General features: G+C 57.7%; 2 protein-coding genes and 1 long non-coding RNA gene across 3 annotated transcripts; all 3 read right to left on the bottom strand.

The window, feature by feature from the left end:
* Positions 1 to 5,426: 5,426 nt before the first annotated feature.
* On the bottom strand, positions 5,427 to 8,050 carry MIOX (myo-inositol oxygenase). Its single transcript, XM_003989422.6, has 10 exons — positions 7,926 to 8,050; positions 7,375 to 7,455; positions 7,061 to 7,141; positions 6,750 to 6,912; positions 6,554 to 6,621; positions 6,320 to 6,429; positions 6,176 to 6,243; positions 6,032 to 6,081; positions 5,787 to 5,899; positions 5,427 to 5,681 (listed from the first exon to the last, which is right to left on the bottom strand). The coding sequence occupies exons 1-10, from the start codon at positions 7,938 to 7,940 to the stop codon at positions 5,573 to 5,575; spliced, it is 858 nt and encodes a 285-aa protein (XP_003989471.1). The 5' UTR covers positions 7,941 to 8,050; the 3' UTR covers positions 5,427 to 5,572.
* Positions 8,051 to 8,380: 330 nt separating this feature from the next.
* ADM2 (adrenomedullin 2) lies at positions 8,381 to 12,807 on the bottom strand. The gene is made up of 3 exons (XM_011284368.4): positions 12,632 to 12,807; positions 12,388 to 12,507; positions 8,381 to 11,712 (listed from the first exon to the last, which is right to left on the bottom strand). Exons 2-3 carry the CDS (start codon positions 12,495 to 12,497, stop codon positions 11,394 to 11,396), a joined length of 429 nt encoding a protein of 142 aa, XP_011282670.1. The 5' UTR covers positions 12,498 to 12,507; positions 12,632 to 12,807; the 3' UTR covers positions 8,381 to 11,393.
* A 1,088-nt stretch (positions 12,808 to 13,895) lies between these two features.
* On the bottom strand, positions 13,896 to 17,277 carry LOC109501882. Its single transcript, XR_002744087.2, has 2 exons — positions 16,518 to 17,277; positions 13,896 to 14,623 (listed from the first exon to the last, which is right to left on the bottom strand). It is a non-coding gene; the product is annotated as an uncharacterized LOC109501882 (long non-coding RNA).
* Positions 17,278 to 17,468: the final 191 nt, after the last annotated feature.

Raw genomic sequence — 17,468 nt, 5'->3', positions numbered from 1 at the left:
TGAGCCCCACGTGGGGCTCTGTGCTGGCAGCTCAGAGCCTGGAGCCTGCTTTGGATTCTGTCTCCCTCTCTCTCTGGTCCTCCCCTGTTCATGCTCTGTCTCTTCCTCTCTCTCTCTCTCAAAAAAATAAATAAACATTAAAAATTGAGGACTCCAAAGAGCTTTTGTTTCGGAGGTATTATATCTATCAATATCTACCACGTTGAAATTAAACTGAGAAATTCTTTAAATATTTACTTACTAATGTTATTTAACTATATAAATAAGCTCACTACACATTACCATGAAGACAAATTTTTAATGAAAAATAACTGTATTCAAAAAAATTAAGAAGAGTGCCATAGATTTTTTTTTGTTTGTTTTTAAAAGTAAAGTACAGCCAACATGAGGTTCCGACTTGTGACCCTGAAATCAAGAGTCACATGCTCTAGCAACTGAGCCAGCCAGGAGCCCCAAGAGTAGCATACTTTATGTTTTTGCAAAATCTCTTTAACGTCAGGCTTCTCATATCTGCTTTTTTGGCCAAACTATTGCAGTATGTTTTTGGTTGAAGTATATGAGGAAAACCTGGCCTCACACAGATATGTAGCTGGAACAGGGAAGAATATTTTAGAAACTTTTTCAGATCACCGTGGGTGTTCTTCCTTAATACCGTATCAAAACTACACATAGTCACTTCTCGGTGGTTCATTGCAATTGGAATATGAAGCCATCCCAATGAACTTTTTGTCCTCTGTCCCATGAGAACCCACCGGTGCATCCTACACAATGCAAGGAGCATCATATGTTGGTCATTTAGACAATATCCGTTCACTGAGTTACACCGGTCTTCCGAATGCTGACGCGTGACATCGTACGACCTGAAAGAATCCCATTCATTAATATCACCACCAATCTCATCCTAAAACCGAGTCTAAGGAAGCTGTCATGTTCGCAGCTGCGGGCACAGGTTTTCCCAAATCCTGTTTTTTTTTTTTTGTTTTTTTGTTTTTTTGTTTTTTAATTTTTTTTTTCAACGTTTATTTATTTTTGGGACAGAGGGAGACAGAGCATGAACGGGGGAGGGGCAGAGAGAGAGACACACAGAATCGGAAACAGGCTCCAGGCTCTGAGCCATCAGCCCAGAGCCCGACGCGGGGCTCGAACTCCCGGACCGCGAGATCATGACCTGGCTGAAGTCAGACGCTTAACCAACTGCGCCACCCAGGCGCCCCGGCCCAAATCCTGTTTTTGCTTGAAAGCTAAATTTTATTATTGGCAACAAATGCTACCATTGTTTTTCTTGAAGCGACAGGCTCATTTTGTTCATTTTTAAGAAAATGCCTGCCAATTCAGGTCATGATGTCACGGTTCATGAGATCGAGCCCCACGTCGGGCTCTGTACTGATGGCTTGGAGCCTGCTTGGGATTCTCTCTCTGCCCCTCCCATTCTCTCTCTCTCTCTAAATGTAAATAAACTTTAAAAAGTCTTTATAAAAAGAAAAGAAACAAGAAAATGCCCTGCCCAATGCCCGAGACCAAATACCTACAGTCTGTCCAGTAGGTGTTGTTCCAGGGAAAAGGCTTCTATAGCTTCAGCAGAAGCGCCTCATGTGTCCAAAAACGGACGTCCCATTTTGCCACATAAAAGATTAAAAAGACCCACACTCAAAGATAGAGATTTAAGAATATCAATGACGTTTACGACTTCGTTCTTAAGTAAAACTGACCTTGTTGTGACTTGGGGTGTGCGGTGGTGGACGGTCAGGGCCAGGTCAGGACGCAGTCTCAGCTGGTGTGTGGCAGAGTGGGCAAACCCCTGGCCCACCGAGTCCCCTGGACGTCAGCTCAGTGAAAAAGGCAGGTGACCTCATGGGCCCCTGAAAGGGCCTTAGGGGCACCAGAAGAACCACTGTCTCAGTGCAGATCGTTTGCATTCAGGCCATGCCTGGAGCCTGAGATGGAAAGGTTTGAACTTGCCATTATCTCCTTCTTGGGCAGTCTGTGCCCTGGGAGCAGCCCCCTTGCTCCAGTGCTTGCTCGTTGTCCCCCAGGCCTGGCCATCCACGAGCTTCCTGCTCCAGCAGGCCGCGGACTGCCTGGTCCCCTCCGGTTCCCGCACAGCGCTCCAACTTTCTGCCTTAGATGGGCCCGAGAACAACTTCCAGATTCCTCTAAGGCTCTGTTGCTTGCAACCCACCTTCTCGGAGGGAACCCACGGGCCCATTCAAAGAGAAACCTGACGAATCAGAGGCGCCCTGGAAGGCTGAGCCTGGGGCAACGGGGAGAGGCAGACCAGGGCGGCTAGAGCAGGAAGAGGGACGCTGCAGGGGTAGGGGACAGGGTGGGGATGCCAGCAAGCCGGAGAGCCAAGCCCTCCTCCTGCCTGCAGGCTCCTCGGCTGCCTCAGTGCCTGGAGCCCAGTGAGGCCTGATAGTCCCCAGGGGGACAGAAAGATGGGGCCCTGGCCCACACTGCGCTACCCACCCTGGTGCTATCTCAAGGGACACAGACAGGGTCTGGGGACTGGGGACAGGAGCAAAGATGGCCTCTTCTGCTCTGCACGGGGAAGGCCCCCCGGGGATGAGATCTGAACGGTACCTTTGGATCCAGAGACTCAGCCTGCCGAGCACCGCCCGCCCCCCCCCCCCCCACCCCCCCCACCCCCACCCCATGGAGCAGCTCCAGGGAGGGACCCTGCACTTGCACTGCCAGAGTTCACCGGAGGGAGTGGCAGAGGTTGCCCACTACTGGGGAGGCTGCCCAGGGATGGCGCAAGAGAACAGTCTTCCAGAAGGAAGCAAGTCCGACACGTTTGAGCCCGCACTCTCCTGAGGTGGGAGCGGGGGAGAGGTACAGGGGGAGAAGCAGGGCGGGGAAGGCGGTGGGTAACCCCACCTCCAGTGGCCACACCAGGGGGTGGAGTGGAGGCGAATGTTCAAGAGTGAGTCTTTAGCCCCCAACGTGTGGATATGAAATACCATCTCCCCCTCAGAGAAGCCAGGGCTCCCTGAAGTGGCAGCTTCCAGGTCTGGGGCAGCCTCCGGGGTAAGCTGTTGGGGAAGGTCGTGGGGAGGACATTACCACCTGCACCCGTGAACTGGACCCTGGCAATCGAGGGCTCCTCACCCCTCCCCCGTCTTTGCCGCGTGCATCCCCCCCCACCCCTGAAGCTGCTCCAAGGATAGCGATGTGGGGTGGAGACCAACTGGATGGTCCATGTGACTGAAGCCGCTTAAGTGCTGAGTGTAAACTTTCAAGATTCTATCCTTAGTTTTTAAAAAATAATCTCTCGCCCAGCGTGGGCCTCCACCTCATGACCCTGAGATCAAGAGTGACGTACCCTACCGACTGAGCCAGCCGGGTGCCCCTAAACCTCTAAGATTCCCGCGGGCAGATGCAAAGACCCAGGAGTCTTGTGGTCGCCCCAGCAAGCCTCACGTGTAGGCTCCCTTGCTTGTTAAACCTGCCACCTACTAACCTGGAGCGGCCTGTCCCTTCGGCGTCTTCCTGCCCTCTGCCAATGGCGGCTCATTTTGGATTACAACTGAAAAGCTCCGGAGGGGCTGGAGAACAAACAGCCCCCCAAAGGTGTCCGCATCAAATCCCTGGAATTTGTAAACATGACCTTATTTAGAAAAAGCATCTTGGGGCACCTGGGTGCCTCAGTCAGTTGAGCTCCGAAGTCGACTCAGGTCATGGTCTTGGGGTTTCTGAGTTCAAGCTCCGCTTCAGGCTCTGTGCAGACAGCTCAGAGCCTGGAGCCTGGATTGTGTGTGTGTGTCTCTCTCTCTGCCCCTCCCCCGCTCTGACTCTGTCTCCCTCTTTCTCAAAAGTAAATAAACATTAAAAAAAAAAAAAAAAGGAAAAGCATCTTGCGGCCCCTGGGGGACTCAGTCGGTTGAACGTCCAGCTCTTAACTTTGGCTCAGGTCATGATCTCATGGTTCTTGGGTTCGAGCCCCAAATTGGGCTCTGTGCTGACAGTGCAGAGCCTGCTTCGGATTCTCTCTCTCCCTCTCTCTGCCCCTCCCCCACTTGTACCCTCATGCATGCTCTCCCTCTCTCTCTCTCAAAATAAACTTAAAAAAAGAAAAGAAAAAGCATCTTGTGCATGTGATGAAGTTAGGGATATTGAGATGAGGGATCATCCTGGGCCCGGTGCCATGACTGTGTCTCATAAGAGAGAGGCAGAAGGTACAGGTAAATGGAGAAGCCACGAGAAGACAGAGCAGAGGTGGAGTCACAAGCCGGGGGGTGCAGGCAGCCCCCCGAAGCCAGAAGAGGCAAGGACGGTTCCTCCCTGGAGCCTGTGGAGGGAGCACAACTCTGCCCAACACTGTCATCTCAGGCTTCTGGCTTCCAGAACTCGAGAGTATACATTTTTGCTTTAAGCCAACAAATTTGTGGTAATTTGTTACAAAAACACAGGAAATTACCACAGTCTGGGTGTCTTATCACCAGACAGCAGGACACCCACCAGAGACTGTTGCGGTCATGTCAGAAGGACCTGGGAGCCATCTGGAAGCTGTACCCCAGCCCTGGCCGAGGGGAGTCTGAGTACCAGCGAGGGTGATAAAATCAAGGTACCAAAGCACAAATATGCTGAAATCTACATGTTCTTTTTTTTTTTTTAATATTTTTTAGATACTTACTTATTTTTGAGAGAGAGAGAGACAGATCACAAGCAGGGGAGGAAGCTTCTCTTTAAGCAGTGTTCCCTCAGATGACTGAGGAGGCTGGGGGCCAGGACATCATAGCTCCGCCCTCTAATGGGTTAGGGCTGCTAGGTGGACCTGAACAGAGTGGCTTCAACACCACAAAAGACAGCCTGTGGCCCCTGGGAAAGAATATGCCACTGCCTCTAAAGCACCCTTGCCCCCACAAGCCAAGTCTTGGTCGTGGTCTCACGGCTCGGTTCGTGAGTTCGAGTCCCGCCTTGGGCCCTGTGCTGACAGCTTAGAGCCTGGAGCCCGCTTTGGATTCTGTCTCTCTGCCCCTCACCTGCTCACGCTCTGTCTCTCTTTCAAAAATAAACAAACACTGAAAGAAATGTAAAGAAATAAGCTGCTAGAAGGTAGAGGGGAATCCGGTGCTAAACTGTAGTGCTGAGGGACACACACTTGGGGTTTGCCAACCCCAGGCGAGGGCTGCACCGTGGGGCACGGGAAGGCCCTGGGGTGCTATCCGTGGCTGGAGCTCACTGCACTTACCCTGCACACGGTCCATGAGCTTTTACGCCGTCTGCTCTCCTAGCTATCAAGTGTTCTGCTTTGTCTTGTTTTTAAGGCCTTGTTTTGAGAATGTGAGCAGGGGCAGGGCAACCCCAGATGCTGATGCCGGAGCTGGCAAGCGGAGCAAGATGCGTGTGGTGGCAGGAGTGGACACACACGTCCAAGAGGCTACTGCGGCCACAACAGACCCCCGCCTCAGTGAAGGTCAGACTCATAAGCTGCTTCAAGGTCTTTATTGCCAGTGGGCAGAGTGGCCACCAGGACAGGGAGTGTTGACCGCAGATGTGCACGTGGAGTCCCCCCAACCTTGGCTGTCACCCCAGGGCACCTGACCAGGCCTGGGCAGGGCGGGCAGGCCGGTCACCAGCTCAGCACACCAGGGCAGTACTTGTCAATGAGCCCCTGGTAGTAGGGCCGCAGCTCGTCCACATCCGGCAGATCTGGACACTTGGTGTAGAGGTCAAATTTGCTGCGACAGGGGAGGGGCAGTGCCTCGTGAGGAAGCCCCCCCACGTCCCCCCGTCCCCCCACCCTCCAGTCCCCTCCACCCAGCCCTGCGCAGCAATGGCCGTACTTGAACTCCTGCACCCAGGGAAGCATGGCCAGGTCCTGCTCACTGCACAGCTGCCGGTAGTCGCCACCCGTGTGCCAAGGGTAGAAGGAGTGGAATCGGATCATGTAGAAGGCCTGAGGGCAGAAGGGAGTCACACCCAGCCGGGCAGGGCCAGGCTGGCCGAACGGAGCCAGGCTAAACTGGGCTGGGCCGGGCCGGGCCGGGCAGGGCTGGGTGTTCTTGGTTTAGCCCCTCCCCCCACCTACCTCCGGTGGGAGAGAGAATTTGTTGAACTTCATCATCTGGTACATGTACTCTGTGGGAGACAAGGTGTCACCCCAAAGCACCCAGAGCCGTGGCCCCCACCGTGGTCCCCATCTTCCCCACTGCCCGGCTCTAACTGGCCTCACCATCATGGCCCCAGGACATGAGGACGTTCTCTAGCCCACAGTGGGGCTGGTACATGCCGAACTCTGTGCTGCAGGGAAAGATAGAAGGTGAGGGGCTGAGGTGCACTGTGGGGAAGAGGAAGACCAGTCGCCAGGGAGGAGCACCTGTATCGAGGATCCTGGAGGTCGGGGTTGTCCTGGAAGGTGGAGTCACAGAAAACCACAGAGGCCTGGGGACGGCAGCCAACTGGGAAGGTGTCTCCAACAACCGCCCACTGGGGACAGGCAAGCACAGTGGGTGTGACTGCCCTGCCCATGTGGGGGGTTTCCAGAGCCCAGATCCCTGAACCCAGGCTGCCCCAGCCCCAACCTGCTGCACCCCTCCACCTCTGGCCTTACCTGGGGCTCCCCTGCCAGAACCAGGACCTTCCCCAGGTCATGCAGCAGCCCCACGAGGTGGAACCAGTCTGGGAGGGAGAGGGACAGAGAAGGCTAGTGGGCAGAGGAGAAGGCTTGGAACTGAGGGGAGAAGCCAGGAAAGGGCGAAGACCCCATCTGGCCCTGCACTGCAGCCCACCCCAGGAAGGGGACACACCCTTGTCAGGGTGGGCTTTCCGGATGCCCTCAGCAGTCTGGAAGGCATGGAAGGAATTGGGGAAGTCCACGTCTGGGTCCGACTCGTCCACCAGCCCGTCCAGCATGGCCACAGCCTCCAGCACAGTCATTTTCTTGTAGGAGAAGCCCCCAAACTGGGTGTGCTAGGCCAGGAAGGGGATGTCAGCACGGCCGTGGTATTGGCGGGATCAGGGCCCGATCCCTCTCCATCTATTCGGCCTGGGGGCGGGGGGGTGGGGGGGGGAGGGGGCACCCCCACCCTTGGACTTGCAGCAGAGAGCTGCCAAGTACCTTCTTCCTGACGAAGTCCACGGTCTGCTGCGTGTGCATAAGCTTGTAGGTGGCAAAGACACGGTCCAGCAGCGGGCCAGACTGCAAGCCAGAATGTCAGCCGGGAGGCTCCCATCCCTGCCCTTCACACCCTTGGGGCCCACTGCTCTGGTCTCCCAGGCTTGGCCCCACAAGTGTGAATGGGAGCTGCCCAAAGGCAGCCCCTGAGCTGTGCAAAAGGGGACAATGCTGCGCTCCCCAGGAAAAGATGGGGCTGAGGTGGGGTTGGGCTTGGGGCAGGGCGGGAGGAGGGTGGCAAGCGGTGGGGTCCTTACGGTGTAGTTTCGGAAGCTGCCCTTGTCTTTGGCTGCCTCTGGGTCCACGTCGGGCCGGTAGACCAGGGAAGGGTCTGGGCCCTGGTTGGGTGGAGGATGAAACCCATTTCACCTTGATGCCAGTTCCATGAGGAAGTGAGGACGTCCCCACGGGGCACCAGAGCCTAAAAGGTGGGCAGCAGGGCACAGCCCCTCCCAAGCACAATGACAGTCTGAGGTGACCTCGCTCCGATTTCCTTATCTGCAAAGTGGATGTCAGCAGGACTCCTGCTTCCCCGGGTGAGGCCCGGGTGCCCGAGATGCTGCGTAGGAGCACATGGCACCCGGCATCTCCTTCTCAAGATCTGGGTCTGCAGGGAGCCTGGGGTGGGGCTGCTGACCCTTGCCCCAGCTAGACAGCAGGACAGGAAGGAGGGAGCCCTTTGACCGGGACCAGCAGGCTGGTGGGAACCAGCTTGGAGAGGGCGGGGGTCTGCGGCTCCACGAGGGACAACCAGCCGCTGGGTGGTCAGTCAGTGGGGCCACATGTGCGCTGGGTCTGGAGTACTCACCACAGCCACCTTCATCTTGAGGGAGCAGAGTTGGCGGGTGGGTCAGAGTCCCACGGGCCGTGTGCCCCTATATATGCCCACAGGTTACATAAGTGACCGGACACCACCCAGCCCCTTGGCCTTGGCCCTCGGTAATGAGTGACCATCCACCCTCCTCCTGGCCTCAGAAGTTAATGTGTCAGCACGGGAGCAGCTCCCAGAGGCCCCGGCCCCGGCCCCCTCTTCCTGATTTCAGCCTCTCTGGGCAACTGACCTGATTAGGACTTGGAGGCCTGACGTCCGCTCCAGCTCCACCACCGGCCTCCTGCTCTTCCTCCAAGGGCCTTAAACACCTCCCTTCCCACAGTAGGCCCCTCCCAACAGGTGGTGCAGACCCCAGACCCCACCCATCAGCCTCAGGCACCTGGGATGATGAGAAGGGCAGGGTTTATAGGAAAAGTTATCCTGACGCTTGCTAAGTGAGAGTGAAAGACTTTATTCGTGACTATTGCAATAGGGGAGACAGAATCCAACAAAGACAGCAGGGGGTTGACTGCCAATAAGCAGAGTGGGGGTCACTGGACAGAAGATTGCTAAGGGGAGACACAGAGGTTGGGGGATCCTTGCTAAAGGCAGGCCAGGTGATCAGATCTCAGGGGCAGGGGACACTTGTTAATACTGGGTGAGGCCCAGTGGAGCAGCCTGGCTAAAGGTTGGTCAAGACAGGGGTGGTGGTGATCTTTGTCTGGCTTTTGAGGTGAGGGGCTCCATCCGGAGTCAGGGTAGAGATGAATTCAGCTAGCACTCATCAGGCATGGACCAGGTCAGGCAGACATAGCCAGGACCCAACTGATCAATATGCCTGCCCGGGAGCTGACAGGTTCTCCAAGGAGGCAGACACCGCAAAACCAATCATCGTCTCATATTGGAAAGGCCGGTGCACTTGAGGAAGATGGGGGGTGGGGGTGGGGAGGATGCTGAGTATGGTTGGGTCACCTGGGGGCAGAGAGAGAGAGGACAGGGGACGAAGGTGTCAAGGTGTCAGTCTACCCCCCCCCCTCGGGCGTGTGGGTCTCAGCACCCACTCAGCTTCAGAGACAAGACGTTTGGGTGGGGTGTGCTGCTCTTACGATGATGGTCTCCTCCTGCCAGTGCTGAGAGTAGACGGGGAGAGTGCTGGGGCCCCCCATTTGACATGGCAAAGTGCACGCTGCCTTCAGGACTCTCCTGGTACTTGCCACGTGCTATGGCTTTTGCTTATTTTACCTTCGGGGTTAATTTCCTTCTGTCTCCTTCCGCTGTGGTGTCAGTTGGGAGGGGGTATTCACTAATGCTTCTCTCACATGCTCAGCAAGCATTTGCTGAAGGAATGGAGGGAGGGTCCAGGGAGGTGGCTGGAGCCATCTCCCCAAAAGCAGGTGGCGGCTTGGACTAGAAAAAGGAGCAAATGACCAGCCGACAGGATTTGCGTGAGGGAGACAGGGGAGAAGGCTGGCGGGAGTCGGGTGAGCTTGGCATCAGGGAGCATCATGTAGGTGGCCCAGACATGGCCTGGAGCTCAGGGGCCAGGTGGATGTCAGGTGCAATGCTGCGACCCCATGGCCCGGCACAGGGATGCCTTGAGGTCGACAGTCCATCCTGCTTCGAGGAAAATGAACCCCAAACTGGCGCAGTTCCTCAACAAGGGCATGGAATTCTGGGGGTCTGGCAGCTCTGACCAGTGAGGAAGGGGCAATGTGGGGGTGTCCTTGGCAGAGGAACAGCTTGTACAGAGGACCAGACAACACACAGGCCCAGTATGGGAAGCCTGGGGCGGCCGGGGGCGGGGCGGTCTCGGCCAAGTGGAGCTCCTAACTCTCCCAATTTGACCCTCCTAGACCCCTTCTCTTCTCTCCCCAGTCTTCCTGGCCCTGCGACCCCTGCCTGCTCTGATGACACCCTTCAGGGACCACAGGCATATGGCTCTGAGGCCTGGCCCACTGGCCTCTTCCACCCCCACTCACGCTGGTTCCAGCCTCTCTCAGCGGCTTTGGGAGTAGGGGTGGGGGGGCTTCCCCGGCCATACTCATGCCTCCTGTGGACTCCACCCTCGGCTCTCCTGGGAGCCTTGCAAACCTCAGACCTAGGCTTCCTCCAGGCAGCCTGCCCTGATCTGCTTCCCACCCGCAATTCAGGGCAGGGACCAGCCTGAACTGTCTCCACAGGGCCTAATGGTGTCCTGGAAATGCTCCCACCCTCAGGGGTGGGAATGGGGGGGGCAGGGCATCTGAGGGGTTCTGTGGGAGGGCACTGCGGTGACAGTAGGCACTTCCCCGACCTCTGTGGCTGCAGTTTCTGCTTCTAGAGACGGGATAACGATAGCACTCCCCTCACAGAGTGGCTGAGAAGGGGACGAGGGCAAATGTTGGCAGAGTAAGTGCCATTATTAGTGTATGCCAAGTAATGGAAACTTCCTTTCTGAACCTTGGGTCATGTCCTGATGGCATGGGGGTGTCAGTACTGAGGGACTAGCAGAGGCTCAGGTATCACAGCATGTAAAGGCCCTACCCGGGGTGGACCTACACCGGGAACTGGCTGAAGACCTTGTTCTAAACCCTTAAGGACAATCCACCTTCCCCAACTCTAGGCGAGCCGGCTCCAGCCTCCTGCTGTCCACCAGTTTGCCCCAGTAAATCCCAGAGCAGGGCAGGGTGGGGCCGGGGAGATTGTATAGCCTGCGGCGCCCCCACCCTTGTTGGACTACCCCACCCCACCTGAGGTGGAAAGGTTCTGACTGGGCCTATCTGGGCTGGAGATCTTGCCCCACCCAGCCCCACCTTGCCCAGAGCGATGGGAAGGGGCGTCTGCTCAGCCCCAGTGTGGTTCCTGAATCTCTAGGCCTTTTCCCAGGCTCCCTGCTATCCAGCTGGGGGGGGAGGGGGTGCGGTGGGGGGGAGGTCTCCACTTTGACATGGCCTGTCCTCTCTCACTCAGGCTCTGGGGATGGGGACCACAGGGGGTCCTCCTTCCTGCTGCCCTCCCAGTCTCCAGGGCACAGGGAATGGAAAGGCTGGGCACCTGGGACAGGCCAAGTGCACGTGCCCAAAGCCAGGGCCTAATCTGATGACTCCAGACCAGCGGGGAAGGGGCCACACTGGCCCACCTTGTGCTGGCCCAGCGTGGCCCTAGGTATCCTGCCCCACATCCTTGGGCTGCCCCTCCCCTCTGAAGCCCCTTTCATGAGTCCAGACTCTGCCTACAGACCTGCTGGGGTCGACACATGTGCACGGCCTTCCTTGTCCAAAGCCGGTCGAGGTTGCTTGCTACAGGACCAGGTGGGTGTGGGGTGGGGCGGGAGTTGCCTTGGGGGCCTGCACACTGTTCTGGTTATTGGTGTTCGTAGGAAGTCCGCGGGGCTGGGTGGGGGCAGGGGGGCCCAGATGCGGCTCTGGGACTGGGTTGGGGGGTGGCATCCTGGCCGGGACAGACAGAGGTCTGTCCTGCTCCATCTCAGCCGTAGCTGTGGGGGCTGCTGGGGTCCACGGGGGCTGAGTCCCGTGGGCCGGCTGACCCAACCAGCTGCCATAGGCGGTGGCCGAGGTTGTGCACCTGGCAGGTGCCCAGCCCACAGCCCACCCTCAGGAGCTGGGCTCGGGACCTGCGGGAGCCCGGGTGTCGGTGGGGGCCACCCCGGAGAGGGTGACCCATGGCAGGGGCTCGGTTGGCGCTCCTCTGTGGCTGGAGGGCCTGGTGTAGCTTCCAGACCACAGGCTGAACGGCAGGGTGTCCCGGCTTCAGGCCACCGGAAGGGGCCCAGGCTGGGGGCTCCCTGCAGAGGGGGTTGGGGGAAGTAAACCTGATGGCCAAACCTTTTAGGGACCCTCCAAAAGCACCCAATTTCCCCTCCACACAGGCCTGGGGTCACTGGCAGGGGAAGCCCAGTTTCCCCAACAGCCTGGAGCACGGCCAGGGGAAGCCCGCAGCCCCCACGTCATTATCCAGCAGGCCAGGGGAAGCCCACCGCCCCTTGTGAGCTCTGGGCTTGGGTCCTGGCTCTCAGCCATCTCAGTAGCCCAGGCCACGTGTCCATTTACCTGGGCAAAGGGCACCCCTGGACTCTGTGGGTCACCGTGCTCACGACCCGAGTGACCCCCCCCAGCCCTCCCCTGGGGGTGGAGGAAGGTGGGCAATCCTGGGGATCCCTCCAGCCTCCCCTCTCCTAGCCAACCTCTCCTCCAAGTGGTTCCTCTACTCATAGGGGAGGGGAGTGCCCTGGGAGGGAGGCCAAGAAAGAGGGGTCCCTTGCCCTGCTCAGGATTTGCTGAAGGCCCATTTGCTGGCTTCACTTAGCGGGGGGCAAGCCTTAGTGGCAGGGGGTGGTTTCCCCACTGCAGGAAGAGTGGGGGGGGGTCCAGGGAGGGGGAGATCGAGGGGGGCCTCCCCAGGGATTCTGGTTTCCTTCCCCGTAGGCCCCGAGGTTTGGGTTGGTGTGAACCCCACTCACCTAGGTGGGGCAGGCCATTGGCTCCCGCCCAGGCCGCGGGACAGTGTGCCTGGGAGCAGCAGGCAGAGCAGGCTGATGCAACCGAATGTGACCGGCAGGGGCCGGGCCATGGGGGCGGGGCTGGAAGGAGTGTGAACCAGGTAGCTGTGGGGGGGCAGTCCTCACCGCCAGCCACCCCTAAGCCCGGCACATTGGCAAGCCCCGGTGATGAGGGGTGCAGGCGTGGACACAGCCAAACTTGTACCTGTGTCTGTCGGCGAGAGGGTCTCAGGTGAGAAGCAGGCGGGGGGGTTGCTGTCTGTTGGCTGGGCAGAGAGCACCTGGCAGGTGGAGGACCTCCTCAGCCAGTTTGCCCTCTGTGGGTCCTGCCGGAGACCTGGCCTCCGCATCACCAGATCTAAATAGTCTTTCCAGGAGGAGGCGGAGCCGGATGCCCCAGCGGGGCGGGAGCCCTGCTCCCCGCTCCTGCCTAGCCTGACAGGGGGCCCATCCCACTGGGAAGTACTCAGCGACTGGCCAGGGACCCCAGCGGCCACCAGCCTCATCTCTGGTGCCTTCTGGTGGGGGACACTGTCCTGGAGCCTGGCAGTCTTCTAGGAGTGGGCGGTAGGGGTGCAGTCAGCCAGCCACCCACCACCTCCTGGTCCCGAGGGTCGGCTCCTCAAATGTCTGCCCTGATGAGTGGCCTGGGAGCCTGGCCAGAATCACGGCTGGAGAACGCAGGCTAGATATTCAGTTCCTCACAAAGGTGACTTGGAGACCCTTCCTCAAGATCCCCTCGCAGCTGTGTTCTGAAGAATCTCTACCCTCTTTTTCCACACTACCGAAGTGCTGAACGGTTTTTGCAAGACGTTTAAGTACAACGTGAGACCCTTGCATCGCCATCCACTATGGATTCTTCTGGGTGGGCACCCCGTTCCTGACTTTCTCTTATGTATGCTAGTACATTTAAATTTTATTTCAACGTTTATTTATTTTGGGGACAGAGAGAGACAGAGCATGAACGGGGGAGGGGCAGAGAGAGAGGGAGACACAGAATCGGAAACAGGCTCCAGGCTCCGAGCCATCAGCCCAGAGCCCGACGCGGGGCTCAAACTCACAGACCGTGAGATCGTGACCTGGCTGAAGTCGGACGCTCAACCGACTGCGCCACCCAGGCGCCCCATGTATGCTAGTACATTTAGCTGGGGGCAGGTGGTAGTGTGTGTGTATTACGCATGCACATGTGAGTGAAAATATATGTAAACAGAGAGACCTCCATTCTTTTTTTTTTTTTAATGTTTTATTTATTTTTGAGAAAGCATGAGCAGGGGGAGACACAGAAACTGAAGCAGGCTCCAGGTCCCGAGCTGTCAGCACAGAACCCGACGTGGGGCTCGAACTCACAAACTGTGAGATCATGACCTGAGCTGAAGTCAGACGCTTAACCAACTGAGCCACCCAGGCACCCTGAGACCTCCATTCTCTCCTACGGTTGGCCCTACTCCAATACGTAGGTGCTCTGTAACTACTTAACTGATTTTTATTAATGAGCAATCAGGCCATTTCCAGTCTTTCCAAGAGTAAGAACCCTTCTGTTGTGAGCTCACAAAAGTGTCCGTGAAGGATGCTTTCCTAGAAGTGGAAATTCTGGTCGCAGGTGAACCTGCGTTTGTGCCGACAGACGTTGCCGACTTCCTCTCCACGAAGCCTGTGCCAGTCCACTGTCAACCGATAATGGATTCGACGTTAGCAGGTCTTGGTGTCTTTGTCAGTCTGAGAAGGGATAATCACCCCATCATCCCCACCCCAGATGTTTCTTTGATCATCTGAGCATCTCTGTGTCCGTCACATTTCCTCTTCTGTCTTGGCTGCCCCAGTCCAGCTCCCTCTGTAAAGTCATCACGGATGACCTGGTCACTCTCTGTTCCCCCTGCTGTGCACACCATGGGAGCTCAATAAACATTTGCTGGATGAATAAATCAACAAGTGTTGAACACATGCCATATGAAAGAGCTTGGTTCACGTCCTGAGGAAGGTAGGGAGGGCATCAGCAGTTATTCTGGTTTCTATTTGTTTATTTATTTTTACCAGCTGGGGGAGGAGAGTGATGCCATCATATTTATCTTAGAAAAATGCTGCATGGCAGGAGGGGTGTGTGGGGCAGAGCAGCCGGGTCAGAGAGAAAGGAGTGTCACTGGAGGGCAGGTGAGGAGCGTCAACCGTTCTGTTTGCTGATGCAGTGATGCAGGAGCCCCTAGAGAGAGGGTAGGGGTTGGCTCCCTGAGGTCATCCCGGCAGAGGTGTCCGGCTGCCGTCTGGCCTCATGGGTCTGGGCTGAAGAGAGGGCAGACCTGGAACACAGTTCTGGGGTTTCATAGATGGCAAGGCTCTGGGAGGCGAGAGGTATGGCGAGCTCTGTCCACAGAGTGAAGAGAGGGGACAGAAGCCGTATGCCAGCTCTGGAGGAACAGCCGGGGAAGGGGTGGGCAGAGGCCCCGGGGCGGCGGCTCTGCAGCGGCTTCTCCTCTTGCCAGCCCCTCCCCCCAATCTCTGGCACACTGATTCCAGGCCCATCTTTCCAAAACTCAAAGGTGATCACATCACTCACCCTTCCGATAAAGAAAAATGAAATCAAACTTCTTTGTCTCCACAAAATTTTTAATCTGGGACAGTGGAGGGAGACCTCAGTGAAGTGCACAGGCCATGGCTCGCTGCATTCCTGGGCCTGGGGTTCTACCTCCCCAAACCCCACAGGTGCATGGCGTGTCCTCTGGCCCTCCGGTCTCAGTCTACCTGCTTATTTTGCCCTTGTCCCTCCCGACTGGATGAGAGGCCCCCTCCACGATCCCACAGACCCCTCTATAGCACACCTCATGGTACTTATTGTCTGTAACTGTCCACGTGCCCTCCAAGGAGAAACCGAAGGGCTTCCCTGGTGAGCAGAGACTGGGCCACAGGAGGCATGTGGTGCTGGTGAATGTTGTAAGAACTCTTTAACGAAGAAATCTGTGTGGGGCAAGAAAAGCTAGGGTGCAAGCTGGGTGGCTCGGTCGGATGAGTGTCCGGCTTCGGCTCAGGTCATGATCTCACGGTTCATGAGTTTGAGCCCTGCTTCGGGTTCTGTGCTGACAACTCAGGGTCTGGAGCCTGCTGCAGATTCTGGGTCTCCCTCTCTCTATGCCCCTCCCCTGCCCGCACTCTGTCTCTCTCTCAAAAATAAATAAAACATTTAAAAAATTAAAAAGAAGAAAAGGTGGGGAGATTGAGTTTAATCCTGATGTCCAGGATCCGTAGGGAGAAAAAGATTGAGAATAGGGGGCACTGATAGGGAACAGCAAGTGGTGGTGGGGGGGAGGGGGAGTTGGGGTGTGGGGGGCAGACTTGGGGGCAATGCAACACAAGGCCTTCCATCCGATGGCTTTGTTTCCTCTGTGAAGGAGGGCCGGTGCGGTCATCTCTGAGACACAGCAGGTGGGATCAGAGACTGACCAGACATCAGCAGGCTGGGCAAGGGGAGAATGTCCATCTGCAGTTGGACCATGGGGTCATCACAGCCACTCTGCACTATATGGTGGTGCAGGACTGTGAGTGGCTGAGCTTTGCCAGGCGGGGACCGTGGGCTGATGAGGACATGGGCAAGATGACAGGCAATGGGACTCACATTGGGTGGGGTAAGAGGAGGAAAGGAGGAAGCCAGAGAGAGTCACTCCCTATAAGGAGGTTGACTCTGCTGTGGAGAGAGGAGGCGAGAGAGCAAGCACACTTCTCCGGAGGAGGGGGAAGCAGGCAGAAGCAAGCACCTCTGACGGCGACCCGGACAATGCAGTGGTCAGGAGACCCAATGGTGAGAAGCTCAGTGGTGGGGGTGTCATGGTCTAGAAGGACCCCAAACCTACGCTTGACCCTGAGGCGTCTCTGAGAGGGCTGCAAGGAGTGGGCTCCTTAGGGCATGAGGGTGGGGCGAAGGGTCTCCACAGCGTCTGAGGGACAGCCAGCCCTGGGCTTAGGGGCCAGAGGACTTGCTAGGGACCCTGCCTGTCCGCCCTACGCAGAGCTCAATGGTGTGGTCCTGCGGTCACGAGGGTCTTTTGGGGTATACGTGACGGAAACCAGCTGGGACCAAAAGAAGGACTTCTCAGCCTACGTACCCAGTATCAGACAGGAGCAGAGGAGGGTGTGACTGGGCCTGTGCCCCAGGAGGGGCGCCGGGGACAGGGTACCCCTGGTAGGGTGTCTCAGTTCCTGTCGCTGGGTTGAATTTCATTCATTCTCCAGCCGGCTCCTGCAAGGGAGTGGAATACGGATACCAGCAGTTCCTTCCTTCATAGATTCTGGCGCAGCCAAGCATCTGAAAACAAGCCCAGTCCTGCCAGCTCACTCTCTCCACCTCTGCAGCTCCTCCCCTCGCCTGTCCTGCCGTAGACCCCGTGTCCCCCTTGCCCATCCCTGTGGCACCGCGGGAGGGCCCTGCACAGCCCTGGTCCTTGTGGGTGGTGGGCACTGTCAGAGACTCTGCTGGGTGCAGTCTTCTCCCAGGCACCGGGGCGGCCTCCAGCGCTCACGGCTTAGGACGCGGCTCTTCACAGCGGGACGGCCAGAGCAACTTTTTAAAGGACTTGTGTTCAATGTCTCATCCCAGCTAGGTGGGGCTTCCAGGTGGGGCCCGAGCCATCCAAGGGCCGCGAACGCCAAGGGCAAGCCCTGAGCTCTCCCCCGGCAGTCGCCAGGCTAGCAGCCCCTGAAGGGACCAGGGAGGCCGGAGGGCAGGGTTGGGCCCTTCTGCCTTCCTCCAAACTGACAGCCCCGGGGTGCAGCGGAAGCCTCGGGAGCTCGCTGGAGCGAAACCCGGCCCCTCTCCGCCCCGGCGTAGGAGCCGGGAGCTCCCGGACCAGCTGCGACCCGGGCCGCACCTGCCGCTGACCCGCGCGAGCCGCCGTCGCTGTCAGCACCCGGGGGGCGGTGCCCAGGCCCCGTGTGGGCGGTGCTGGGCGGGGTCCCGCCCCCGGGAACCGAGCCCGCGCCGACTGGGCCAATGGGAGCTCGTAGTTACGAGCCCCGCCCATGACTGGGGGGCGGGGCGAGGCCGCGCAGGCGCACGG

The sequence above is a fragment of the Felis catus genome, chromosome B4, assembly GCF_018350175.1.
Source record: "Felis catus isolate Fca126 chromosome B4, F.catus_Fca126_mat1.0, whole genome shotgun sequence".
Taxonomy (NCBI): domain Eukaryota; kingdom Metazoa; phylum Chordata; class Mammalia; order Carnivora; family Felidae; genus Felis; species Felis catus.
This window is presented reverse-complemented; position numbering and strand designations above follow the sequence as displayed.